The sequence below is a fragment of the Trachemys scripta genome, chromosome 12, assembly GCF_013100865.1.
Source record: "Trachemys scripta elegans isolate TJP31775 chromosome 12, CAS_Tse_1.0, whole genome shotgun sequence".
NCBI lineage: Eukaryota > Metazoa > Chordata > Testudines > Emydidae > Trachemys > Trachemys scripta.
The window spans coordinates 43,643,218-43,670,953 of NC_048309.1; the positions used below are offsets into that span (position 1 = coordinate 43,643,218).

The 27,736-nt window shown below is 50.8% G+C and overlaps 4 protein-coding genes across 4 annotated transcripts; all 4 read left to right on the forward strand.

Annotated features, from left to right (window-relative positions):
- Positions 1–2,470: 2,470 nt before the first annotated feature.
- Positions 2,471–3,394, forward strand: LOC117885542 (olfactory receptor 958-like). The gene has a single exon (XM_034786812.1). The coding sequence runs from the start codon at positions 2,636–2,638 to the stop codon at positions 3,392–3,394; it is 759 nt and encodes a 252-aa protein (XP_034642703.1). The 5' UTR covers positions 2,471–2,635.
- A 5,122-nt stretch (positions 3,395–8,516) lies between these two features.
- LOC117885543 (olfactory receptor 958-like) lies at positions 8,517–9,449 on the forward strand. The gene has a single exon (XM_034786813.1). It carries the CDS (start codon positions 8,517–8,519, stop codon positions 9,447–9,449), a length of 933 nt encoding a protein of 310 aa, XP_034642704.1.
- A 7,101-nt stretch (positions 9,450–16,550) lies between these two features.
- LOC117885544 (olfactory receptor 10G6-like) lies at positions 16,551–17,492 on the forward strand. The gene has a single exon (XM_034786814.1). The coding sequence runs from the start codon at positions 16,554–16,556 to the stop codon at positions 17,490–17,492; it is 939 nt and encodes a 312-aa protein (XP_034642705.1). The 5' UTR covers positions 16,551–16,553.
- A 5,370-nt stretch (positions 17,493–22,862) lies between these two features.
- Positions 22,863–27,611, forward strand: LOC117885763 (olfactory receptor 10S1-like). The gene is made up of 2 exons (XM_034787188.1): positions 22,863–23,774; positions 27,585–27,611. The coding sequence occupies exons 1-2, from the start codon at positions 22,863–22,865 to the stop codon at positions 27,609–27,611; spliced, it is 939 nt and encodes a 312-aa protein (XP_034643079.1).
- The last annotated feature ends 125 nt before the right edge of the window (positions 27,612–27,736 follow it).

Below are 27,736 nucleotides of genomic sequence, written 5' to 3' on the forward strand. Positions count from 1 at the left end.
CCTTAGACAATTCAATTTGATTGAGAGTTTCAACCGGCCAGTAGGAATTGGGTGTCCAATGCCCAATGAACTGGAATGAGTTGTGGGAGCCTGGCGCCTTTGAAAATCCCATCCTGAAAGGCTCAGTACCTCAGTTTCCCCTTGTAACATGTGGGTGATAATTCTCACTGTGTTTGGCTTAGTTAGCTAGTGAGCTCTGACAGGCAGGATCTGTCTCACCCTGTGTCTGTGCCGCATCCAGAACAACAGTGCCAGGATCTAGCTGGAGTTGCTGGGAGCTACTGTACTGTCCCAAACGACGCAATGCTCTTCTTGGTATCTTGAAAAAAGTGATGTGAAGTCGTGCACAGGACATAGGCTGTCCTTCATCTACACAGGGGTGAATTTCACCCTCACACATAACCACACCACTGCATGAATACATTCCTGTGCGCACAGAGACACAGAGATGGCAGCAGGAGAACAACACGCATACAAACCCAGGAGAAAGCTGTGCTAGATACAGAGGCCTCCAGCTGAACCTCCGGCCCAGTTTACTCCTATTTCACGTCATGGGGGGGAATTCGCTGGCTTGTGTCACAGAGCCAGAGAGCCTAGACGAGCAGGAATGTCCCATTCCCCCTCCCATGGCTGGGCCAGATTCTCAGCTGGTACAAAACTACACAACTCCCGTGATTGCAGTGGTGTTACTCCTGATTTACACCAGGTGCCTGGCTGGGAGGGGAAAGAGCCGCAGGGAATCCAATGGAATTGCTCAGGAGTTAGGTCAGGCGGAGCAAGACTTGAATCCGAACCCTGGTGGAGGTGGGGATCCAGTCGATTCAGTTCCATGGCGCTACATTTATTCACGCCGCCTGAGGGCCAGTCCCAAAGGTCCATGAGCATTAGCTGAAATAATGCCCAATCTCCGTTAATTGGAGACTCTGCCAAGGTCTCAGACCAGGAGCCTCTCTGGGACTCAGGGTCCTGGTCCTGAAGGGCCCGACGGAGATTTAAAGACCAGGGAGGCTGTAAGGAGGTTGGAAGCTGTGAGAAAGCTGTGGGGTCTGCAGCAGCGTGGGGTGATATGCTGCAGATTAGGTCTCCCAGGTGGATACCAAGCACCCAGGCTGTGCACTTCTCCTGGGCGATGGGCCGTTTGGGATAAGAAAGCTGGATGGTGCTAGACAGGAGTCACGGCTGGGGGACATTAAAGGAGAATTCCTGTCAACTGGAGCGGCCTCTCCCAATGCAGCCAGGGTAAGGCTCCTGCTTTGATACAGTTCTTCTCTCTCTGTGTCTCAGTCTCTGCCTGTCTCTGAACCTGTCAGTCTCTCCCTCACCCAAAGTAAGGTGTCAGCCAAATATTTTCTTTAAAGAGAAATCGATCCAGTCATCCATCCATCCATCCCTGTTCAGTGCCTGCCTTCCTGTCTCTGTATCATTTATCATCCTCTCTCCATCTGTCCTAACCTGAACCCACCAGTATCTCCACTTCCCGTGGCTCTCCCGCCTGGGAAACTCCCTGGTGAAATGCAAACAGACACTTTGCCATTGTCCTTCAAAGCTCACCTTAAAAAGCTCCCTGTCCCATCTACAGAGCCAAGCCTGCCGTTCACTGCAGAGCGATTGCAAGCTGTGTCTAGGGGCCCTGGAACAATTTGTGTAGTGAGGGTGCTGAGTGCCATTGAACCAAACTGTGAACCCTGGATATGATGGAAACCACGTCAAGCCAGGGGGTGCTGTCGAACTCCCAGCACCCCTTGTTCCACCACTTCTGACTGTGGCTTTTCCCCTTCTCCTTCTTTCCTTTTCCTTCTCTCTCGAACCCCAATAAATACGTCCAAACAACTCACAGCAGTAATAAAGCTTAGCTCATTCACCACCACACTCATTGGTTTATATGTTCCATCCTCCCCCGCTTCCTTAACACCAATACATCACAGCTCATGCATTTATAACAACAAAACCCTATGAAAACACAGCGCTGCACTGCAGACAGGCCATTCCTCTGCAGAGAGGGTGTGAGAGAGAGAGAGAGAGAGAGAACAAACCACGAGTGAGAAACGTTAGCCGCAAATGGAAGGCTCTGAGGTATTGTGGTGAGAACGGGGGGTAAGGGCCTAGATAGAATAGAATTGAAGAATTGGAGTGGGTAAGGAGAGTGGAGAAGAAGAACATAGAATAGAATAGAATAGAATAGAATAGAATAGAGTAGAATAGACGTCCCCATTGTCTCTTCGTCTCTGGAAGGTAAGATCTTCAAGGCAGATATTTTCTCTCTCTAAGATCAGCATCAGCCCAGTGAGGCTGTGACCCCGACTGGCAATCCAGTAATAGAAATATGCACCACTCCCAATAACAGTGAATAATGGGGGCAGTGGAAGGAAGGGTGACCATTGCAGCTGTAGGACGAGAGGTCTTTTTGTTTCAGTAACTCACTGGCATTATTTCTCTCCCCTACCCAGGAATGAGTCCCACATGAGGGCTGGTCAACCACACTGTGGTGACTCATTTCATCCTCTTAGGGATCCCTAACGCCGACGGCCTCCAGACCATCCTCTTCATCATCTTCTTAGCCTTCTACCTCTGCACGCTGCTGGGCAACCTGCTCATCTTCTCAGCCATCCTCGCTGACCCCCGCCTGCACACCCCCATGTATTTCTTCCTCTGCAATCTCTCTGTGCTGGACATTGGTTTTTCCTCCATCAGTACACCCAAAATGCTGACCAACCTCTGGTTTCAAAGCAGGGTCATCTCGCTAGGGGGGTGCATGTCTCAGGTCTTCTTCTACCACTTCCTGGGTAGCACCGAGTGCCTGCTCTACACCCTCATGGCCTATGACCGGTACGTGGCCATCTGTCACCCACTGCGCTACCGGCTCATCATGAACCGGAGGGTGTGCGCCTTCCTGGCCTCCGGCACCTGGATCACCAGCTCCTTTCACGCCACCATCCTTACCAGCCTGACCTTCACGCTGCCCTACTGTGGGTCCAATGTGGTGGACTATTTCTTCTGTGACATTTTCCCGGTGGTTAAGCTGGCCTGTGCAGACACGTACGTCATTGAGACCATGACTTTGACCAACACTGGGGTGGTGCCCATGACCTGCTTCCATCTCATCCTCGCTTCCTACATCCGAATCATGTACTCCGTCCTGAAGATGAACTCGTCCGAAGGGCGGCGCAAAGCAGCCTCCACTTGCGCCTCGCATCTCACAGTGGTGACGCTGTTCTTCGGGCAATGTGCCCTGATCTACACTCAGCCGCACCTGAGCAAAGTGCTGGTGACTGCTGTGCACATCTTCGGCAATGTGGTCACGCCCATGCTGAACCCGGCCATCTACACTCTGAGGAATAAGGAGGTGAAAGCGGCTCTGAGAAAACTGAGAGGGGGTCAAATGCCTGAACACTGATGTGCAGCAGTTGCAGGAATAACAAGTGGCTCTGTGTGGAAATACATCTACCTATACATCTGCATGGCTGCTCCATGGCTTTTGTGAACCTCCCTCTCTCCCCCACATCCCCACACAGCCCCATCTATCTATCTGGAGCTCTACACATGGAAATGCTCTAAAGATCCCAAGCTGTCTGACACACTGTAAGGCTGACATGTTCAAAGCCGCCTAAGGGGGATGCACACTCCATCTGCATTCAGATTAATAGGAATTGGAGATCGGAACCTTCTAGAGGACTTTGAAAATCTCAGCCTTGTTTCACAGACCTGTATAGCTCAAACTCTTTAAATCTATCCTTACAAGGCAAGTTTTCTACTCCTTTAATTATTCTCATGGTCTTTTCTGAATCCTGTCCGATTTATTAGCCCCCTTCTGTATTCGTGAACACCAGAATGGGACACAGTGTCCCAGCAGTGGTTTCAAGAGTGCCAAACAGAGAGGTAAAATCAACTCTCTGCTCAGACTAAATACTCTTCCTTAATGCACCCCGAGCAATATAGGGAGGGAGCAGAGAGGAGAGAGTGAGGTGCAGGGCATGGGGGGGAAGAGGTGATGTGAGGGTGGGGTCTCAGGGGAAGGGGCAGCTGGGGTGGCTTGTCCACTGTTCAGGTGTCAGTGGATCCTCACTTTTAGGGAGCTTCCGTCACTCCAGATCCAGATCCCGACTGGGGAGGAGTTTAGTGGAGTTATTCCAGGGTTAGGGTTGGGATGGATGTCAGTGGAGTTTTCCCGGGGTGAGGGAGGAGGATGCCGGTGTTATCCTAGGGTTAGCGCTAGGGAAAAGGTGAAAGGAATTCTGCTCGGATTGAGGCAGGGCAGTTGGGTGACACTAGGGTTCAGGTGGTGCATGCGGTCAATAAAGTTACCCAGTGCTGAGGTGAGGCAGGAAGAGAATACATTCATGCCAGGGTTAATGAGGGCGAGGCAGGAACTTAGGTGAATGACATCATCTCCTTGGGGTTCAGTTCCCCACCTGAGACACGGTGGTAAAAATTATTCTTTTCTCCCACCCATTTCTCTTGTAAGCTCTTTGGGGAAGGGGCTGTCTCTGGCAGTGTGTGGGTGCAACCCCTATTGCAACTTGGCCTCCAGGCCTTCCGCACAACAGAAACAATAGTGTGTTGTTCAGAATTATCCCTGACTCCTGGGACACGGATTTAACCTTGTGCCTTGAAATGAAAAAATAATACAATAAAAGAAGTGAAAGGAATCTGGGGGAGATGCCATGAGCCTGGTCCCTGGCACTTGTATCTACAGAGCAGCGCATGCGAGTCCAACATAATGGCATGAGAAACACCCGTGACTCGCAGGGAAGAGCGCCCCCTACTGAGTTGCCCTCACTGCTCCCTGAACTGCAGCACCCCCTTTGCACTATGGGGGTTTGTCCTGAAATGTCTCTGTTGTTTCTCCAGGGAACCAATGTCCACAGAGCCACAAATCCAGACTATGCTGCCTGAGAAATGAAAACCTGGAATGGAAGTTCAGTGCAGAAATTGTGCACATTAATTTTAAAAACCACAGTAGCTGCTGATGGACAGTGGGGAAGCTCTCTTTACCTCCAAGCCATGGGCATGGGGCAACCATAAAGGGAGAAGGAGGGTGAGCAGATGGCTATAGTATTTTGTAACTGAGAACTGTATCATCTCAACTAGGGTGACCAGACAGCAAAGTGAAAAATCAGTTCAGGGGGTGGGTTGTGCAGAAGGAAGAGACCCGTGGGAATTATTTGCAAACCATTATCTTGTGGGTAAGACAAAGACCCGGGACACAGGAGATCTGGGTTCCAGTACAGTCTCTGTAGAAGAGTCTCTGATTGCCCTTCAGTAACTCACTAAATTGCTTTGTGACTCAGTTTCTCCATCTGTCATACGTGGTTTTAAATTCTTTGTCACTCTCAGCTATTAAATGTGTATCACATTCAGACAGGGACTGTCCCTTCTTATGTATCTCTGCGGGGTGTGGCACGAAGCAGCCTAAGTCTCAGTTCCAGACTGTAGGTCGAACCATAATACCGATGATAAAAATAGTGAGAATACAAACTAAAATACTCAAAGGCAGTTCCGGGTCTGGTGTTCATGGTAATGACCCACGGAACTCAGCTCATGCAAGCCAAGAGTAACTTCTGAGCCTGGTCTCCAGAGCAGTGAGGCTCAGCCTTGGAACTCGTTAGAAATGTCAACATTTTAATTAACCTCAATGGCCATTGCACCCTGTGCGATGTTAATTCTGAGCTGGGGATAACACATCTACAGAGATTAATTATCACGTCTGTTTCTGCCCCTGCATTCTGGCTCCCAAGTAAGATGCCCTCCAGAGAAAGAGCAGGAAATGAGAGAGATTACAGGAATCGCAAGGGAACTTATTACAACTGAGGTACTAGGACACCAGCAAATGGATGGACGAGATCATTGCTGGAAATCCCCCTAATCTAGCCCTGTCTCTCTCACATCCCTCTCTGTGTGGGGTCTGTGGATATGTCCACATTAACATATTTCACACCGATTTAGCTAACCATCCCTCACCCCTTAGCGCAGCTGCACAGTAGAGGTCTGAGATGAGACGTGGGTCTATTATTCCGCTTTCTTGGCTAGTAAAGAAGCAGCTTTGGTTCAGTGAAATCAGCCCTAATGCTCTAAAGGCCCCGACTCCTGAACCCTGATTGCACAGAGGGGAGGGTAAGAGAACAGGCCTGAGGCTTAGAGAGACGCAGAGCGAGGTTCATCCCAAAGAAAAGAGAAGGGTCTTACAGCCAGTGCTCAGGCTGGAACCAGGAAATCTGGACCAGATTCCCGGCTCTTCCACAACCTCTCTTTGTCTCCTTAGACAATTGAATTTGATTGAGAGTTTCAACCGGCCAGTAGGAATTGGGTGTCCAATGCCCAGTGAACTGGAATGAGTTGTGGGAGCCTGGCGCCTTTGAAAATGTCACCCTGAAATTATCTGTGCCTCAGTTTCCCCTTGTAACATGTGGCTGATAATTCTAACTGTGTTTGGCTTAGTTAGCTAGTGAGTCTGACAGGCAGGATCTGTCTCACCCTGTGTCTGTGCCGCATCCAGAACAACAGTGCCAGGATCTAGCTGGAGTTGCTGGGAGCTACTGTACTGTCCCAAATGACTCAATGCTCTTCTTGGTATCTTGCAAAAAGTGATGTGAAGTCGTGCACAGGACATAGGCTGTCCTCCATCTACACAGGGGTGAATTTCACCCTCACACATAACCACACCACTGCATGAACACATCCCTGTGCGCACAGAGACACAGAGATGGGGGCAGGAGAACAGCATGCATACAAACCCAGGAGAAAGCTGTGCTGGATACAGAGGCCTCCAGCTGAACCTCCGGCCCAGTTTACTCCTATTTCATACCACTGGGGGGAATTCGCTGGCTTGTGTCACAGAGCCAGAGAGCCTAGACGAGCATGAATGTCCCATCCCCCCTCCAATGGCTGGGCCAGATTCTCAGCTGGTAGAAATCTACACAGCTCCTGTGATTGCAGTGGTGTTACTCCTGATTTACACCAGGTGCCTGGCTGGGAGGGGAAAGAGCCCCAGGGAATCCAATGGAATTGCTCAGGAGTCAGGTCAGGGGGAGCAAGACTTGAATCCGGACCCTGGTGGATGAGGGGATCCAGTCGATTCAGTTCCATGGCGCTACGTTTATTGATGCCGCCTGAGGGCCAGTCCCAGAGGTACATGAGCCTTAGCTGAAATGATGCCCAATCTCCGTTAATTGGAGACTCTGCCAAGGTCTCAGACCAGAAGTCTCTCGGGGATTTAGGGCCTGGTCCTGAAGGGGCCGATGGAGATTTAAAAACCAGGGAGGCTGTCAGGAGGTTGGAAGCTGTGAGAAAGCTGTGGGGTCTGCAGCAGTGTGGGGTGATATGCTGCAGATTAGGTCTCCCGGTTGGATACCAAGCACCCAGGCTGTGCACTTCTCCTGGGCAATGGGCCGTTTGGGATAAGAAAGCTGGATGGTGCTAGACAGGAGTCACGAGAATTCCCGTCAGCTGGAGCGGCCTCTCCCAATGCAGCCAGCGTAAGGCTCCTGCTTTGGTCAAATTCTTCTCTCTCTGTCTCTCAGTCTGTGTCTGTCTCTGAACCTGTCAGTCTCTCCCTCACGCCCAGGAAGATGTCACCCAAATATTTTCTTTAGAGAGAAATCAATCCAGCCATCCAGCCATCCTTCCCTGTGCAGTACCTGCCTGCCTATCTCTGTATCATTTATCTTCCTCTCTCCATCTTTCATAATCCACCAACATCTCCCTTTCCTGTGACTCTCCTGCCTGGGAAACTCCCTGACCAAATGCAAGCAGACAATTCGTCATTCTCCTTCAAATCTGACCTTAAAAAGTCCCCTGTCCCATCTACAGAGCCCAGCCTGCCGTTCACTGTAGAGCGATGACAAGCTGTGTCTACGGACCCTGGAACAATTTGTGTAGTGATGGTGCTGAGTGCCATTGAACCAAATTGTGAACCCTGGATCTGATGGAAACTATGTGAAGCCAGGGGGTGCTGCCGAACCCCCATTACTCCTAGTTCCACCACCTCTGGTTGTGGCTCTTCCCCTTCTCCTCCTTTCCTTTTCCTTCTCTCTCGAACCCCGATAAATGCCCCCAAACAACTTACAGCTCTAACATTAGAAACGTTAGCCACAAGTGGAAGGCTCTGACATACTGTGGTGAGAAAACCGGGTGGGGGGGAGGTTAAGGGCCTAGATAGAATAGAACTGAAGAAATTGTTGTAGGTGAGGAGAGAAGAGAAGAAGAACATAGAATAGAATAGAATAGAATAGAATAGAATAGAATAGAATAGAATAGAATAGACGTCCCCATTGTCTCTTCGTCTCTGGAAGGTAAGATCTTCAAGACAGATATTTTTTCTCTCTATAATCAGTGTCAGCTCAGTGAGGCCGTGACCCCAACTGGCCATCCAGTGACAGAAATATACACCACTCCCAATGACAGTGAATAATGGGGGCAGTGGAAGGAAGGGTGACCATTGCAGCTATAGGACGAGAGGTCTTTTTGTTTCAGTAACTCACTGGCATTATTTCTCTCCCCTACCCAGGAATGAGTCCCACATGGGGCTGGTCAACCACACTGTGGTGACTCATTTCATCCTCTTAGGGATCCCTGATGCCGACGGCCTCCAGACCATCCTCTTCATCACCTTCTTAGCCTTCTACCTCTGCACGCTGCTGGGCAACCTGCTCATCTTCTCAGCCATCGTTGCTGACCCCCGCTTGCGCCCCCCCATGTATTTCTTCCTTTGCAATCTCTTCATGCTGGACATTGGAATCTCCTCCATCAGCATCCCTAAATATCTGACCATGCTCTGGGGTCAGAGTAGAGTCATCTCGCTGAGTGGGTGCATGCCCCAGGTCTTCTTTGGGCACTTTCTGGGCAGCACCGAGTGCCTGCTCTACACCGTCATGGCCTATGACCGGTATGTGGCCATCTGCCACCCACTGCGCTACCTGCCCATCATGAACCGGAGGGTGTGTGCCCTCCTGGCCTCTGGAACCTGGATTACCAGCTCTTTCCATGCCACCATCCTTACCAGCCTGACCTTCATGCTGCCCTACTGTGGGTCCAATGTGGTGAATGATTTCTTCTGTGACATCTTCCCAGTGGTCAAGCTGGCCTGTGCAGACACGTTCATCATTGAGACCGTGACCTTGACAAACATTGGTCTGGTGCCCATGACTTGCTTCGTCCTCATGCTCGCATCCTACATCAGGATCATCTACTCCATCTTGAATATGAACTCAGCCAAAGGGTGGCGCAAAGCAGCCTCCACTTGTGCTTCGCATCTGGTGGTGGTGACACTGTTCTTTGGTCCCTGTGCCCTGATCTACACTCAGCCCCAGCCAAGCAAAGTGCTGATGACTGCTGTGCAGATCTTTGGCAATGTGGTCACGCCCATGCTGAACCCGGCCATCTATACGCTGAGGAACAAGGAGGTGAAAGCAGCTCTGAAAAAACTGAGAGGGGCTCAAATGCCTGCGTGTTGATGTGCAACAGCTGCAGGAATCGCATGTGAGTCTGAAGGGAAATACATCTACAAATACATCTGCATGCTTGCTCCATGGCTTTTGTGAACCTCTGTGTCTCTCCCCATCCCCACACAGCCCCATCTATCTATCTGGAGTTCTACAAATCGTAGAAATGCTCCTAAAAATCCCTTCCTGTCTTTTAACATACTGTAAGGCTGACATTTTCAAAGCTGTCTAAGGGACCAGCATACTCAGTCTGCATCAAAATTAAAAGGAATTGGAGTGCCAAATTTTGTAGAAGACTATGTAAATCTCAGCTTTATTACTCAGATCTTCAGAAGCAAGTACAGCATCTTCTGCAAATGCAAAAGGGAAGGAAAAAAATCCCCTTCATCTTCTGGCATGAACCACAGCTCACTGAGAACCTGCCCCAGGTAGCTGCCTGAAATTCCTGGGAGAACCATTGGATTTTTCACTATGTTCTAAAGATCAATGTATTTGTGGTAAAATTTGCAAAACCTCCTAAGTGATGTAGGGATCTAACTCCCAGTTTCAAAAGTGATGGAGGCATTTAGGAGTCTTATTCTCCCTGAAAGGCTGTGGGAAGTGAGGACCAGATTTTCAAAGGCATTTTTTAGTCACTTAATAAGTTTTCTAAGAGCACCTCGAGTGAGTCAGGCACCAGACTCCCACTTACTTGCCATAGGAGTTAAACACCTAACCTATTTAGAATCTCTATGTGCCTAGTGGAATTTACTAAACCCCTTCATAAAGCTAGACCTGATGGCAGATTTTTAAAGATAATTAGGCACCTAGTGGGAGTTTCAAAAGATTTGCTCATAGAAATCAATGAGAGTTTGATGTCCAGTGCCAAATTTTTAAACATGTGACAGATACAGCAATTTCCTGGATAAACCTTACTGAATTAAGTTTAATCCCTTGGGGTCTGTTGTATTACAAATACAATTGTGCGTGTGTTATTGTGGACTGAATGTAACTTTTCTAGGAGACTGATGAATGGAATCTTGGGGAAATGTGAGGAACTTCAAAGAACTTTTAGGGACAGTACATGTGAAGGAGGGTAGGGGGCACTTTGGAGGTCTTTCAAAGCTATGTCGCATGGAGAAAAAACCCATTCTCTATGGATTACCTGCTCTGGAAACTCCAGATCAAAGACCCCCATCCTGCATAAAGAATGGACTAAATTTGTCGTGCAGGAGCTAGTTCTGAGCTGAGGCTGTTATGAGCTGGTAACCACGGAAAAGATCCGGTTGTGCGGTTTGAAGGACTAATTCCCTGACAGAGCCCATGATGGAATTGGGGTGGTCTCTGCTAAGCTTATTACTATGCATGTAGGTTCTTTTATGGTTTTTAGTGTTTTCTCTGTATTGCTTTTAAGAATAAGAATAAAATACGCTTGCTTAGGAAGAACTGTGTGGTAAGTTATAACGGAGGCCATTACGCCATGCACCACTCACAGGGGAGCAGCAAAGCAGGGCTGCTTAGGCAGCCTGGCTTTTGAGGGAATAATGCAGTGAAGGGAACTGTTAAGCCTGGAAAAGCCCCAGTCAAGAGGGAGAGAGACATGGGTCTCCACCCAACGAAGCCTACAGGTAGGGAGCTGGAAGCCTAAGAGAGGTGCCTCTGCTGGACCACTATAGAGAAATACCAGTGCAGTTCCTCTGAACTGTGACAGTAATCTGGGCCTAAACTCCAAGGCCATTTGAAAATCCCACCATGTGTCTATCTGCACCTGTAGGTGGCAATATACCTTTGAAAATCTGGCCTATGTCCCATGGAATTTCAGTGAGAACAGGGCACCTTAATGGCTTTTGAAAATGGGACCTACTCTCCTAAGTCAATTAGGTGGTTTTTAAAAATTCACCCTCTACTTAGATAGAGCTAGAAAGATAAATAAGTAAAAAAAGGAATAAAAATGCAATAGAAGATTAATCTAATGTGAGAACTCTACAGTTTTCACACACAATGTGTTTTGGATTTGTGCTGCTTATGTATTGTGTCTTCTGCATGCGGTTGTGCTTGAAGTTTGAGTAATATGGAGTGGGAATAAACCTAACCTGGGAATAAAATGATTTTTTTTCTTGTTTCCTGTCCTCAGCTGTTGTTTGATTGGAACTTGTCTCTAAGTTTTCTGTGCTTTTTCTAGGTGTTCCAATGAAAAATAAATCTGGAATCCAGTGTCCGGAGAGGACTGGGCCCATTTATGAGACCGGCAGAGAACAAGTGAAATTTAAGAGAACAGTAAAAATATGAAATGAAAATAGTTGGATTTTAAGGCTGGAATTTCCAAAGGAAGACAAAAGTCGATGGCAGTTAGACACTTAGCTCCTGGGAGGTGCCTTTGAAATTCCCACCCTCAAGTAAAAGTGTGATAGGAAGTTCACCAGGAGGCGCAGATGGTCTGCTCACTGGTTACTTACCACTTAAGCCCTAAACCAGTTTTTATACTTGTACACTTAGCCTGACAAACTCAAGGCCACAAGATACTGAAGCCAAGAGCTTCTTAAATTTCAAAGAAGGATCAGACAGATGTACAGATGAGAACATCTTGAGTTATATAAAAGCCAGTCACTATCATCATTATTAAGGACTAGTAATAAATGATCCCTTGAAGCTTTTCTTTGGTGGAAAATTGGGTTTTCAATGGAACTGCGCAGGGGAAAACATCACCCACTAGATGGGAACGTAAACCTCTACGACTGAAAAATTGATTACTTCGACACACAATGAACTGAGCACCAAGGAAAGTAATTCTACTGGGCCAAAAAGTTATAGAACTCTCACTACATATAGATATGGCCATATGACCAGCCCCTTACTGGTATAAACTGACATGTTCCCACTGACTTCAGTTCACATCAATTGGAGATCTGAACCATTGACTCCAATGGAGCTATGGTGGGTTCACACCAGCTGGGGATCTGCCTTGACTGTGGCAGGCTCTGTGCAGAGTCAGTCCTTGTCCTAAAGTGCTTATGATATAAACAGCCTAAAGGAAGTGGCACTAGTCCCATTTTACAGATGGGAAACCAAGGCAAGCAGAGTGCAAGCGACACAGGCTGTCTGGAGTCCCACTGGTGCCAACTTTCAAAAGTGCTGGAGGGTGCTCAACCCCCAGCTCTGCCCCAGGCCCCACTCCCACTCCACCCCTTCCCCCAAGGCCCTACCCCCGCCCTGCCTCTTCTCCCCTTCTCTCCTGCTCCACCCTGGCCCCACCTCTTCCTGTCCCATTTCACCCCCTCCCCTGAGTGCACCACATCCTTGCTCCTCCCTCCTCCCACCCAGAGTCTCCCGAATGCTGCAAAACAGCTGATTACAGCAGGCAGGAGGCACAGGGTGGGAGGGAGTGGCACTGATCAGTGGGGCCTGGTGGCGGGTGGGAGGTACTGGGGGGGTGGGACCAACTGATAAGGGAGCTACCGATGGATGCTCATCACCCACCAATTTTTCCCTGACCCATGTGGTCAGTGCCTATGTGGAATCCCACTCCAATGCCTTCACCACAGACCCTTCCTTCTTTGGGAATCATTGCAGGTTACATGTGTGCTGCACAGAGATAGAGGTCCTGAAGAGAGGACATTCTAATCAGAGAAAAGACAAACAAGTGCATGTGGAATACTGGGTATGGGGTAGGGGTGGGGTTTACAAAGATAAGACCATGTGGTGACATTTGCTGTCATGTTATTTTTATGAGCTGAAGAGCTTGGACAGTTCCAAGGACTGGGCTAATGGGATGGATGGACCAATGGTCTGATGCCGTTTGGCCGTTGCTGTGTTCCTAAAGCAAGTCCAACATCTTGGATTCTAACCTGGTATCCCTTCTTAGATGAGCTTGAAATGTGGCCAGAATGGCTTTTCTCTGGCTCCTGCGACTGGAGCCTCTCCTCCTCCTCCTCCCAATCTGTAATGACTTTGGTCTAACAACCCTGGGTGTTAGGCAGTAGGGAAATGAACCGCATGGGGAAACTGATGCCAAGTGACTTGCCCAAGGTCATGCAGGGGCCTGTGGCAGAGCTGTAAACAACGAACCCAGGAGTCCTGACTCCCAGCCCTCCCTGCTCTTACCACCAGACACCACTCCTCTCTGAGAAACAGAAATACAACCCAAGAGTCTCAAGTGCCAATCTGGGCGTCTCTACCTACAAGAGAATTGGAACAAACTCCTATAGTGCCCAGGAACCTGGAGTTCAACTGGTAGAACCCACTCCCCTCCCAGAGCCAGGGAGAGAACCCAGGAGTCCTGATGCTAATCTCCAAAACCCTCTCTCCCTGTTCAGTTCCCAGACAGCTCCTGCTGGATGCAGGATAATCATGACTCAGGCCCCAGCAGTTTGCTCTCCCCCAATCTCATCAGGGCAGCTTTCAGCTCCTTGTTTCTCAAAGTGTAGATGAGGGGGTTCAGGAGTGGGCTCACCGTGGTGTAGAATACAGCCACCACCCTGTCCATGGTGTGCTGGGAACCTGGCGTCAGGCAGATGAAGACCACAGGCACATAGTGGTCACATAAAGAACAGGAGTACTTGTGGCACATTAGAGACTAACAAATTTATTTGAGCATAAGCTTTCGTGGGCTAAAACCCACTTCATCGGATGCATGCAGTGGAAATTTTGAAATCTGAGGGAAGCTGTGGTTTCAACTCCCCTTGAGAACTAAGGGGAGTGAGGCCATTTTGAAAGATGGAAGTTCTTTGTGAGTGCCTATAAAGGAGAAGATTTTATGTGCTGGCAGATAAACTGCCAGTTATGAAAAATAGCCAAAATTACCATTTATGTATAGATATACACACACAGAGAAAGGGGAGAGGGAGTGAGAGTGAGAGATACACACATAAAAGGAACCTAGAGGGAAGGGAAGGAAGTGGAAACTTAGATTGTGGGGGGCCAGGGACAAGAGGGAAAGGAAACATTGTGCATGTGTAGACAGAAACAAGAGGAATGCAAGAATGGAACTGGTGCATGTATGGAGAGGAATGTGGGGTGCTGGAGGGAAGGAACTGGTGTGTGTGTGTATGTGTGTGTGTGTGTGTGTGTGAACGCTGGGTGCAAGATGGAGGGGAAACTGATGTATGTGTGTGCAGGGGAATGTGGGGTGCAGGAGGGGGGTGGACCGGGTGTGTATTTTTGTAGGAGAATGTGGGGTGTAGCAGGGAAGGGAATATTGGTGGGGTGTGTATGTGAGAGGATCCCTGCAATCCTGAGCCCCTGCCCCACTCCCTGCAGCACAGCTCCACATAGCAATGCACCGGGGCATTGGGTTCAGCACTGACAGCTAGTGGACAGCTCCCTCAACCACCCCCCGCCCCACTTCCCTGCAGAACAGCGCCCCCTAGCATCATATTGGAGTATTGCAGGCAGTGCTGATTCAGAGAGGAGAGCATCCCCCGACTGACTCACCACCCTGGTTCCTGCAACACAGCACCCCCTAATGCCACCTTGGGTTCAGAACGGATTTAGAGGGGAGAGCAACCCTTGCTGACCCCCTCATCCCATTTCATAAAACAAAGCACCCCCTAGTACCATTCTGGAGCATGGGGGTCAGCACTGACTGGGAGGGGAGCATGCCCCCTACTGAGCCCATACCCCACTCTCTACGTCCCACACTGGGCCATTCTTTTAAGATCCATAGTCTCCTTTAACAGCTAAGTCAATGCTCTGTCGCCTTCATTTTTGCCCCAAACACCATTTCTAATGATGCCCATTGGGGTTTGCCGATGGGGGACCTCATTACTTGCTTGAAAATAGAGCAAATGTCAACAGTTTAATATGAATGGCACTGGGGGGAGAAAAATACACGAGGGGGAAGAGGCGAGAGCACAGAGACTAGTGCAGGAGGGACGCCAGGTTAAAAGAAGCTGCAGAGAGAAAGGACACACCAGAGCTGAAGGCAAAATTTAACAGAGTGGAGCAACGATGCATAGAAACGGAGATCAGCACTGGGACCCACCCAGCTCAATCTCCCACCGTGAGAGGCAAGTTCACGGACTCTGCAGCCGGCAACCCCGGGACAATCTCCCATAGGGGATGTTTACTCCGAGTCCCTGCCTGTTTGGGACTGGCATCACATTGGAGCCAAAACCACCTCCTGTGTGAAATGTTTGATTGGTGGGATTTAAGGGAGATCTCAGAGCATGGAAGAGAGCAAATAGGACCTGCTTGAAGACCAAGTCATGCATCCCAGCCGCAACACACTCCAGGTAACTGTATCCAGAGGGGCAGCTGCAGGACTGGTCTGTCACCTGTTTCAGTCTCTCTGCTGCTCTTCCTCACTACAGGGCTAGGTCTCTCACTGGTGAAAATTCCCATTTCCCGTGGCAAGTGAGTCCTTCATGCCACAGAACAGCCACTTGCTCCTTGATGGTGGCCTGAACTGGCAACATCAGGGGAAGGGGCAAAAACCTCTGCAGGGGGCAGTTCCAGTATTGACTTTCCAGAGAGGTTTTTTTCCTATCCCAGGTCACTTAGAAGTTGATTTTTCCCCAAAGTGGGAAGTTTTATCCCCTTCTGATCTGTGGAGCACCCCGGTTGAAATCCACACCTGCGCAGTGGGACCAGCACGAGGACCTGAGGACCAAAGTCCTCAGGTCGGGATTTTAGAAGGACTTCCTCTTGTCAAGTGTGGGCTGCAGGGGGTTAGAAAATGGGGAGGGGACACTAGGATCAGGACTTTTGGGTTGTAGGGTTGTATCCCCAGCCCTGGGAAGTTAATGGGGTCCAGTGGGTAAGATTGGGGTTGGGGTGGGGCTCCTGGATTATTTTCACAGCTCTGGATGGTGAGTGAGAGGTAAGGGGTGGGTAGGGGATGTGAGTCAGGTCTCCTGGGTTGTATTTCCAGCTCTGGGAGGTAAGTGGGTTCCAGAGGGTTAGAGCAAGGGGGGTTGGTTGCCAGGACTCCAGAGTTAAGGTCCCAGCTCTTGGAGATGAGCAGGGTCTAGTGGGGTAAAGCAGAGAGGGAGAGACTGGGAGTCAGGGCTTCTGGGCTCGATTCGTCCCCTGGCACAGGAATGAATCTTGTCCCAAATGCCCCTGCAAAGATAATCCATTGCTTCTCTGCTCATTAATCATTAACACCTGGGTTCACCTTCAGGGACACAGACCGAGGAAATGGAGTGTGGGAACCGATCCCAGCTGACCCATTTCATCCTGGTGGGGTTCCCATATCCCCCAGAGCTGCGCATTCCCTTGTTCCTCTTCTTCCTCATCATCTACCTGTTGACGCTGTGTGGGAACCTGCTCATATTGCTGGTGGTGGCCCGGGAGCGCCGGCTGCACAAGCCCATGTACTGGTTCCTCTGCCACTTGTCCTTCCTGGACATGACGGTCTCTTCGGTGGTGGTGCCCAAGGTGGTGGCTGGCTTCGTGCCGGGCGGCAGGGCCATCTCCTTCCAGGGCTGCGTGGCCCAGCTCTTCTTCTTCCACTTCCTTGGCTGCACCGAGTGCTTCCTCTACACGGTTATGGCCTATGACCGCTTCCTGGCCATCTGCAAGCCACTGCACTACAGCATCATTATGAACCACAGAGTCTGCCTGTGCCTGGCAGTAGTGACCTGGTTAGCAGGCTCCCTGCACTCCACCATACAGACCGCGCTGACCTTCCAGCTGCCCTATGGACAAGAGAACAGGGTGAGACATATCTTCTGTGATATCCCGGCTGTTCTGAAGCTGGCCTGCGGGGACACGGCACTCAATGAGCTGGTGACATTTGTGGACATCGGCTTCCTGGCCTTCACCTGCTTCCTTCTGATCTTGTTGTCCTATGTCTACATCGTCTCAGCCATCCTGAGGATCCACTCGGCCGAGGGCAGGCGTCGGGCCTTCTCTACCTGCACGGCTCATGTCACCGTGGTGGTGACCTACTATGTGCCCGAGTTCTTCATCTACCTGAGGCCAGGATCCTGGCACCCACTGGATGGTGTGGTGGCTGTATTCTACACCACGGTGACTCCACTCCTCAACCCCCTCATCTACACGCTGAGGAACAAGGAGATGAAGGATGCCCTGATGAGACTGGGGGGCAGGAAGCTGCTGGGCCCTGAGCTATGATTATCCTGCTTCCAGCAGGAGCTGCCTGAGAACTGGCCAGGGAGAGAGGGACTTGGAGACAGAAGTCAGGACGCCTCTGTTCTGTGGGGGAGCTGGGGTCAGTGGCTTGGAGTAGGAACAACTGAAAGTTCAGATTTTAGATTTATGCCCCTGACTCTGGGAAAGGAGCAGGTTACTGTGTTTGGAGCAGGAGGGCTGGGAGTCAGGAATCTTGGGATCTGTTCCCAGCTCAGGGATGGGAATGGGGCCTCATGATTAAAGCCTGGATTCTTGCGTTCTCTTCCTACCTCTGCAAACATTTGTTCCAATTGTGGAATGGTTAGAGAAGAAGGGACTGGAGGGGAGGACTCCTGGGTTGTAGTTTGGGTTGCTAACTGTCTAATCACAGAAACCACAGGGATGAGGGGACAGGGATGAGGGGTTAGGGGTGCAGGAGGGGGCTCGGGGCTGGGGCAGGGGATTGGAGCACAGGAGGGGTTGAGGGGTGCAGGCTCCAGGCAGTGCTTACCTTGGGCAGCTCCCGGTCAGCGGCACAGAGGAGTTCAGGCAGGCTCCCTGACGGTCCTGGCTCGGCATGACTCCCAGGAGCAAACAACACATCCCTGTGGCTGCTCGGCAGGGGGGTCAGGAGTGCTCTGCACGCTGCCCATGGCTGCAGGAGCTGCCCCTGCAGCTCCCATTGCCTGCAGTTCCCTGTTTCTAGCCAATGAGAGCTGAAGAGTTGGCGCTTGGAGCACGATGTGGGGGCAGTGTGCAGAGACCCCCTGGCCCTGGCCACCCCTACACCTAGGAGCCAGACATGCTGCCACTTCCAGGAGCCACACAGGGCCAGGGCAGGCAGGGAGCCTGCCTTAGCTCCTATACGCCGCCGGACTTTTAGTGGCCTAAAATCTCCCAGATTGGCTTTGGTCACCTGGGGGAGATAGAGCCCAATTCCGGGAGACTCCCGGGCAAACCTGGAGGGCTGGCAACCCTCGTTGTACTTGATGCTGTGAGAAGGTAGTGGGGTTTAGCAGGTTAGATGTGGGGGGAGGGGCTGGGAATCCTCCTGTAATCTATCCCTACAGCTGGAAGGGGAGTGGCGTGTAAGGATAAGAGTAGGGCGGGGAGGGGACTGGAGGGTCCAGACACCTAACAGTATGACAGGGGGTCTGAATCCCCAAAATAGGCAATTGAATCAACTGGTTGCATACAATGTCATTGTGCAAAAACGTATACCAGGTAAGGTCTTGTATGAAAGCTTGTAGTGGTCTGAACTCGATGGCCAAGCTGAGGTATGAATACAGACTGTGGTTATGAAACTCTGTCTTATGCTCATGACTGGTACTACAAATCCCAACTCCTCACAGCGAGGAGTGGGAGGTCCTCCCAAGCCTGTTGTGTACACAACACAGCACAAGCCAGAAAAAGACAATGGGGGCTTTCAAGGCTGATTCTCCACTCTGGCACTTTGAGTGCAGAAGTGGGGGCCCTCAAGGACTCCAAAAATTAATACTTGCCACTCCAGGCTCATAATGCTGCCACCACCCAAGTGAAAAACTGTCTTTTGCCAATTGTAGCAGGGCAGTCACCCCCACTCTGGCCCTGAAAGGGTTAAAGGCCAGCCCTTGGAGAGGGCTGGGGCTGAGAGCCAAGAAGAAAAGGCCGGGAGGCAGCCAATCAGGGCCAGGCTGGGCCCTATAAAAGAGCTGCAGGGCCAGAAGGCAGGGAGCTGCCTGGGAACAGAGGGTACGTGATGCAGAGCAATACTGGGGAAAGGCAAGAGGAGCTGGGGAGCTCCAGCCTGGCAACTCCCCAGGCTGAGGCCTTGTTAAAGGCCTAAGGAGGTACTGGGGCTCCAGAGGTGCAGCCTGGGGACAGGCAGAGGCAGCTGGTCCAACCCCTTTGCCACTGATGAGTGGCCATTACAGACGGCAGTCTGCCCCTTGAGGCTAGATGATGACTGGCAGTAGCCACTGAGACAAGGTGGGTATAGAGGGTTGGGGGTTCCCCTGGGAGGGGAGACCCAGAGTGTGGGGGTATTGCTGGGGGCAGAACCATTAGGTAAGGGTCATTGGGGTCTGGGAGGGACACGGGGGTCCTGAGGCAGGAGAGACACAGGCCAGTAGGGGTGCTTGGTGCTGGAATCGAGCTAATTCCTGAGGAAACCAGCAGGAGGCACTGCGCTGGTGAGTGTTGATCTGCTACACCAATCCAGAAAAAAACTCACTTGGAAAGGTTATTTTTCTGAGGCCCCTTGGCTTTTCCAACCCTACCTCGGGGCAGCCAAGAAAGAAAACAAAAGAAAGGGGAGGCTCAGCTCTTCTATTAGCTGATTAACCTGTGCACAGCCTCTTGACCTCCTAAGACACAGAAATCTAATCAAGTTCTTAAAAAAGATAAATTTTAATGAAAAAAGAAAAAACATCTGAAAACTCAGGCTGTGAGGGATTGAACACCAAAAATGACTTTCTTGGGGTCCAGTTTAAAGGTTACAAGCAAATCAAAAGCACCTGGGGTTAGCACAGAGGAATCCATAAGCCCCAAAATGAAGAATTAAATCTAATCACGTCTAACTAGACATTCCTGATCTACTTACATATCTGTGGTTTCCAAGGAGTAGTTTCTAGGTATGATGCTGATGATTTTTATACCTGGCCCAAACGTTATAGCATGTTGCTGCCTTGTCTACACCCAGCAGTTTTCCCCAATTTGAAAGGATACAGCTTCCCCATTGGTTCCCCTGGTCAGGTGCCAACTCATGTTAAGCGTCTCTTAACCCTTTACAGGTAAGGCAATTAGAGAACAGCTACTAAAAAGGACTTTATAGCTAACTGAATGGTGGGGAGTTACACAAGGGTGCTACTCCCCCTCATTTATCACAGGGGCCCATTAGAGTTAATGGGGAAACACTGAAACTATGTGAAACCGAATCTCTCTCTCTCTCTCTCTCTCTCTCTCACACACACACACACACACACACACACACACACACCTCTCTCTCTATATATACCACCCTGCAGTAACATGCGGTCCAGGCAGAATGGGACATAAAATGGTGGAATGCCATAGAGTTTATGGCCAGATGGGAACATCATCACAGCCGGTCTGCCCATCTGTATCTCACAGGCCACCAACCCCACCCAGCATCCTCCCACTGAAGCCAACACATGAAATTAGACCAAGGATTACATCCACAGGCAGAGAACAGGAGAGACCGAGATGCACCATTGCCTGGGGGGGGTGGGAGGGGGGTTCCCTGCACTGGTGGGGGTTTGATTTAGTGACACATATCCAGGTGACCCTGGCAAGCAACTGCACCACCACTACCACTGCAGAGGAAGGCCAGAAAACCCCATGGTCACTGCCTGGGGGGAAATTCTTTCCCAGCCCCGCATAGGGTGAATTGGCAAGAACTATGTGTCTGTGGGTATTCGCATCGGCCAGCTGTGCAGCTGCTCTAATTCAGAGGTGCTGCGATGACTCCAGTGGAGCTGTGGCTGATTTACACCGGATGGGGATCTGGCCACAATGACTCCAATTGACTCTGGTGGATTTACACTATCGGGGTTACCCACTGCTACTCCAGCAATGGCCTTTCCCCAGCCTTAGCTTAGCTGATGCCCCTCAGCGGGGCGGTTCTATGTTTTTTGCCGCCCCAAGCATGGCAGTCAGGCGGGCTTCGGCGGCATGCCTGTGGGCGGTCCACGGTCCCACGGATTCGGTGGCATTTCTGCGGGTAGCCTGCTGGTCCCGCAGCTTCGGCGTACTTGCCGCCGAATTGCCGCGGGACCGGCAGACTACCCGCAGAAATGGCCGCTGGCGGACCTCCCGCAGGCACACCACTGAAGGCTGCCTGACTGCTGCCCTCACAGCAACCGACACATCACCCCAGCTTACTGCGCTGGTGCCTGGAGCCACCCCTGCCCCTCAGTCCCAACCCAGAGCTCCCTCTGATCTCAGTCCTGGGATTCTCCCCTCCCCCTCCCCAGGGCCTGGCCTGTTTGAGCAATGCCCTGCTGGTTTTTCACCACTAGATCATACTGGATGCAGACTCCCGGGACCTTGGAAGCTGCCAGAGGCATGTTAAAATGATCTCCATGTAACTAGCAGCAACACAGCCCTGGGTAGCGAACGTCAGACACTGAGCGAAGAATCCTGATGCGATGTCCTCTCTCCCCTGCTGACAGGGCCTGGGAACGGGAGACCTGGGGCGAGGCTTCGCCTGGATTTGCGTCAGACAATTAGCTCCCAGGAGTGTGGTGAGCAGTGTACTCAAGAGTGAAAATATCATTCAAATATTTGGCTGACTCGGGCACTTTGCCACAGTGGAGACAATGAACCGGCTGTTCCTCATCCTTGTACCGTGAGAGTGGTGAGTGCATCTAAACGGGGAATGGCTTTTCTTTAGGGAGAAAGGGACTGCCAGGGCAGGTTAACACAAAGTCCATCCAGCCCAGGCTCTGACCTGAGGCTCTGGTACCAGCTGTTTCATAGGACACAGGGTACAAGAAACCCTACAGAGGGCAGCTAAGAGTTCACCTGCCTCTAGTGGGTCCTTTCTCCCTAACCTCTCCCAGTTTTGGATCAGCTCATTCCTGGATCAGGGGAGGATACCACCCTTCCTGCTTCATACAAATCCCCTGATTTCATGCTGGCTGTCATCTGTGCAGGCTCTCTGGACGTTGACTTTCAGATGGGCCAATAGGGCCAGCTTCCAGCATCCTTCAGTGGTTGGTGACACTTGGCATCTCTCCAGCACACCCTTCCTGTATCCAGCCGGCTGATGATGGGTGACAAGAGGAGAACCAGGCTAGATAGATAATGTGCAAGAGACAACAAGATTGGTGTGTATAGGGATAGATAGATAGATAGTGAGTGATTGGTCAGGAGGTGACAGACTGGTAATCAGGCTGTTTATCTACCTACACTAGCAGGACATTGTTCACAGATGATGTGAGAGGAGACAAGATGAGAGGAAGGATGGTCCAGCAGTGACGTCACTAGCCATGGATCTGAGACACCTGAGTTTAAATCTCCTGCTCTGATGTGGGCTTCCTGCATGTCTTTGAGTTGTTCTGTGCCTTGGCTCACAGGCCGTAAAACCGAGGTATTGTGAAGAAAAAATACATTTAAAAGTCTGAGGCTCTCACATACAACAGTCATGGGGTCTAGATAGATACCGGAGGGGATGAATAATCTCTGTGCTTTGGCTTGCGATGGGGGGCGGGTGGGACACTAGAGTGAAAGGACCTCTGAGTTACGGTGTCTTGCTACTCCATTGAACTGTGTGTGTGAGAGAGAGAGAGAGACAGACAGACACATACTGGGATAACTTCTCCTCTAATTCGTGCTGCTCTAGTTACTGTTGCTTTGCACGGGGGGAAGCAGATGAAGCCAGGAAACCAAACGCCGGTGACAGAATTCATCCTGGAGGGACTCCCAAACACCAGGGAGCTTCCCTCTCTCTTCTTCCTCCTCTTCCTCCTCCTCTACCTGCTCACCCTGCTGGGCAACGCCCTCACCCTGCTGACTGTGCTCTGCGATCCTCGACTTCACGCCCTGCCCATGTACTGCTTCCTTGGCCACCTCTCCTTCCTTGACGCCTGCCTCTCCTCCGTCACTGTGCCCAAGATCCTGGCTGGCTTGGTGGGGCCCAGTGGCAGGGCCATCTCCTTCGGCGGCTGCGTGGCGCAGCTCTACGCTTTCCATTTCCTGTGCAGCACCGAGTGCTTCCTCTATACGGTAATGGCCTATGACCGCTTCCTGGCCATCTGCCACCCCCTGCGTTACAGCGTGGTGATGAGCAGAAAGACCTGCCTGTGGCTGGCAGCTGGCACCTGGCTCACTGGCTCAATCCATGCCGCGGTCCAGGCCTTCCTGACCTTTCGCCTGCCCTACTGTGGCCCCAACCAGGTGGAATATTTTGTCTGTGACATCCCCGCCGTGCTGAAGCTGGCCTGCGCCGACACAGCCACCAACCAAGTCCTCATTCTGGCCAACATTGGGGCGGTGGCGGCCGGCTGCTTCCTGCTCATCTGCGTTTCTTATGCCTACATCGCCTCTGCCCTCCTGAAGATCCGCATGGCCCAAGGGAGGCAGCGGTCGTTCTCCACCTGCAGCGCCCACCTCACCCTGGTGCTGCTGTACTATGGGCCCCCAGTCTTCATATACCTGCATCCCTCTTCGAGTCAAGCATCTGATGGGGTAGTGGCTGTATTCTATACTGCAGTCACCCCTCTGCTGAACCCCTTTATATACACCCTGAGGAACGAGGAGATGAAAAAGGCCTTGAGGAAACTGGTTTGTGGACAAATACTTTCTCTGCATACATAAGATAGACCCAAATCCTGAGAGACTTGCAAAGAAACTTAAGGACACAAGATGCCCATCTTCCATGGGTGCAGCATTCTCTTAGAGCCTTATGGTAGCCCAGCCAACATTTCTCTTCTATCTGGCCACATTGGTAGGTTGTCTTCTTCAGTGCCATTCATTCCCTGAGGCTAGCAAAAGCTCTCCAGTCAGCACCTAGATTATTGTTCACAGTCTGAGCTCGATGGTGGCAGTTTTTCAAGGTGGAGGAGTCAATGAGGAGGTGTCTCAGGCTCCTGAACTCTCCCAGTGGGGGACTCAGCTGAGTTTCCCTGTAACAACAGTGTAACCGGTGAGGATCTAATCGTCTGGCAATCACAGCCCCGGGGCTTCCCCACCAGCCAATTTTAGGGGCTATAACTCCTCAGAGAAAGCAGGTCAGTTCAAACTATTCACTGACCCATCCATCCAGTCCACCCTGCTGTGTCGTATGTGCGTGGAGATGGACTAGTCCAGCGGCTAGCACTCTGCTGGGATTGACATAGCCATGGAAATTAACTATCCCAAATCTCTGTTATTGCAGAATTAAGGGTGCCCAGTGCAGGGCGAGTGGCTGTACTGAATTCTGCATTAATCAACTTTTTGGACAGTTAATGTTGTTTTCCTGCCTCTCTTGGGGTTGTTGGGGGGCTAAATCCATGACAGATTTGCGAGTTGCTCAGACACGTCATCAATGGGGCGAGGTTAGTGAGATCAACTCAGCACAGCTTTGCTGTATGCTGAATAAAGGGACCTGAGTGATGAGATCTGGAGTAGAAGTGAGTCGGGGCGGCTCTAGTTTTTTTGTCGCCCCAAGCACGGCAGGCAGGCTGCCTTCGGCAGCATGCCTGCGGGAGATCTGCTGATCCCGCAGCTTCAGCATACCCACCGCCGAATTGCCGCTGAATCCGCGGGACCGGTGGACCTCCCGCAGGCATGCCACCGAAGGCTGCTTGACTGCCACCCTCGCAGGGACTGACAGGGCGCCCTCCGCGGCTTGCTGCCCCAGGCACGCGCTTGGAGTGCTGTTGCCTGGAGCCGCCGCTGAAGTGAGTTTCCCCAGGGAATTGGATTAAGTGCTCTCCCAGACTGGTGCATGGAGCCGGCCCTGCTCCCAGAGCTGGATCAGCCAAGTGGAACAGGCCTTGGAGGGAATCCCAACAAACAGAGACCCTGGTTTTATTGCTCATTACAACAATTTTGTAACAATGTGGTGCCTACTAAACTTCCTTTGTCCCATGCCAGCAGGGATGTTAAGTGATGGCTTCATTGCAAGTGGTCTCCTACAACATGTGTGAACCCCTTATGATAAAGTATCTCATACAACATACGACCTGAAGAGAAGTGACAGTCTGACCATTTTAACTATTGCTGCAGCTGTTTTATCTGCCTGAGGGTTTGATTCTTTTACTCATTTCAGTTGTATCTGGAAAATAGCAATAATAAAACTCCAGCTCATTGAAATCAATGGGAGGATCTGGGCCAAAGTTCTTTGTATTTAGCTGTGACACTTGGGTTCCCTCTACCAACAGAAGTTGCCCCAATGAAAGGTGTTCTCTGACCCACCTTTTCTCTCTCAGATCCTGGGACCACCACGGCTACAGATCTAATCTATCAATCGAACTACCTTATTTCATCTCACTCAGATAAGAGTATTGAAAACTAGTTATAATAATGATTGCAGCACATTTTTTCCCTGTGGAATCCTGTCTTATATTTATTGGATGCTGAGTGTTAATAAAAACGGATACTTTTTTTCAATAGAAAGCCTGTCCAATACTTGAAACAGTATTTGCAGTTGCTGCCTGATCCTTTGTAATGATTAATCATAGCTGGATTGATTGCCAATCCTGAGGATTTTTCACCCAAAGACTTCAAACTGCTTGGAAAATGTGAGCTAAATAACCCACCTGTGAGGTGCCTCATTGACTGCTGAAGGGTAGCCACCTCTGGGGTGGGATGCTGTGGCTGTTTTATAGTGCACTATAACCATGCATTATAGTAGAGGAAGAAGAGCCCCGTACCAAGTTCAAACCAAGAAAGTGAACTGAAGAAGGCAGAATGAGACGAACTGAGTGTGAGTTTGGGCTGGACACCAGCTCTAAGGAAAAGCGACAAGGCCACTAGTAGCAGAGGGTGGGTTTCAAGTTTAACCCAAAAGAGGGAAATTCCCAATGCATCATGCCCCCTAGCACCACACTGCAGCGACTGCGAGGGGACAGCACCCCGTACTGAACCTCCCACCTCGCTCCCTGCAGCACACTGTCACACTGGGACTCAGAGCCGTTCCTCAGCAGGGTCAGCGCCAGGTGCGAGAAGGGAGTTCAGAGTCACTGCCCCATTTGACACTTGGCATCACCGACAAGCAATACAACATGGCTGGGAGCTGGTGCCCGATGTCTCAATGTCTCCACTAGGTATGTGCCCCAGGAGTGGGGTGGGCCACTGCCAGATACTTTTACTGAGGCAATCGAATAGCCCCGTTGCACTAATGACCCTCAGCCATTAGTGGACTGGAGACAGTGCCCCATATACCATTCCCATATTCAATGGCTTGGGGCCAGATTGGAGCTGGGGTGGCACCCCTTAATGGGGAAAGGCCCGATATCCTATTCCTAACCCCCTGAGCTAGCTAGTCCCCTTGGCATTGGGCCAGATCAGAGCCAACTGCCCCTAGAGTGGAGAAGCCCCATATCCCATTCCCCCCCACCACCACCCGAGTTAGCCCGTTCCCCTGCTCTAGGACTGGATTGGAGCTGATGCCTCCAAGAAGGGGAAGGCCCCATATCCCATTTCCTGACCACCCACGAGCCATCTGGCTGTCACAGGGTGTTTAACTGTGATGTGCCACTCTGTGCTTGTCTTTAGCGTCCGTTTGTGAGGGACTGTTGCTGAGAAATTCTCCATGGACCCCGGGTCCATTTCGTTAGCCGGAGTAAATCAACAGAGACCCACTGAACTCGACTGGCCTCAGGCTGATTTACCCCAGGCAGGGATCTGGCATTAGATGTGTGCTTCTGCTTCTTACATCGTAATTGTTCTCCAGGGACTTTTGGCCTTGGCTGAGCTCCCCTCTGCACACAGCTGGGCTTCCTTTACCTACAGTTCCCTGCTCTTTCCAAACATACACTCGCTGTTTGCCAACCTCTCGTGCTGCGGCTAACAAGCCCCATGGGGACATTCATTCAAAGCTCTCCCTAATTAGCCGTGGAGATTACACACTTTGCAAGCAGGGAGCAAAGGCAACGATTAAAAAGTCATGGCAGGGAGGAACTGCAAGTTTTTTAACAAGCCACAAGGGGCACCAGAAATTACATGGTAACATTTTGGCCAAGCAACAGGAAAACACACTGTACAGATCCTTAAAACTCTAGTTACAGCTGTGCAGCTGTGTGGATCTGTCTGCTTCCCAGCCAGCGGCGGGCCAGAGGCTTAGCAGCTGTATTTTGGCTACTCTGATTTACACCAGCTGGGGATCTGGCACCACTGAGTTTATTGTAACGACACCAATTCACCCAGCTACAGGTCTGGCCCATTGACTCCGATGGTGCTATGGCCGATTTCCAGCCACTGGTCATCTGGCCCCTGTCTATTCTGGGCCCTTAATTCTAAATTACCTGTGCGGTTCATTTCCTCTGGGGCACCTGGCATTGCCACTGTGAGACGATAGGATACTGGGCTAGGTGGACCTTAGGTCTGACCCAGTATGGTCGTTCTTATGTTCTTATGTGCTTTTTATAAAGACAAAACTGTTCTGTGTAGAAGGAGAAAGTGTCTCACACAAAATAAGAACCTGATGAGAGGTGACAGACTGTCCATTTTTACTATTGCTGCAGTTGCCTGGGTTACATTCCTTAGGGCAGTGGTTCTCAGCCAGAGGTACACGGGGGTATGCAGAGATCTTCCGGGGGGTA

Bases quoted from the DNA above. Each gene is read 5' to 3' on its own strand.
- LOC117885542 (XM_034786812.1), top strand. From the start codon at position 2,636: ATGTATTTCTTCCTCTGCAATCTCTCTGTGCTGGACATTGGTTTTTCC.
- LOC117885763 (XM_034787188.1), top strand. From the start codon at position 22,863: ATGAAGCCAGGAAACCAAACGCCGGTGACAGAATTCATCCTGGAGGGA. The intron at 23,775-27,584 runs GTTTGTGGACAA...TGTTCTGTGTAG, and splicing joins AAAAGGCCTTGAGGAAACTG to AAGGAGAAAGTGTCTCACAC.
- LOC117885544 (XM_034786814.1), top strand. From the start codon at position 16,554: ATGGAGTGTGGGAACCGATCCCAGCTGACCCATTTCATCCTGGTGGGG.
- LOC117885543 (XM_034786813.1), top strand. From the start codon at position 8,517: ATGGGGCTGGTCAACCACACTGTGGTGACTCATTTCATCCTCTTAGGG.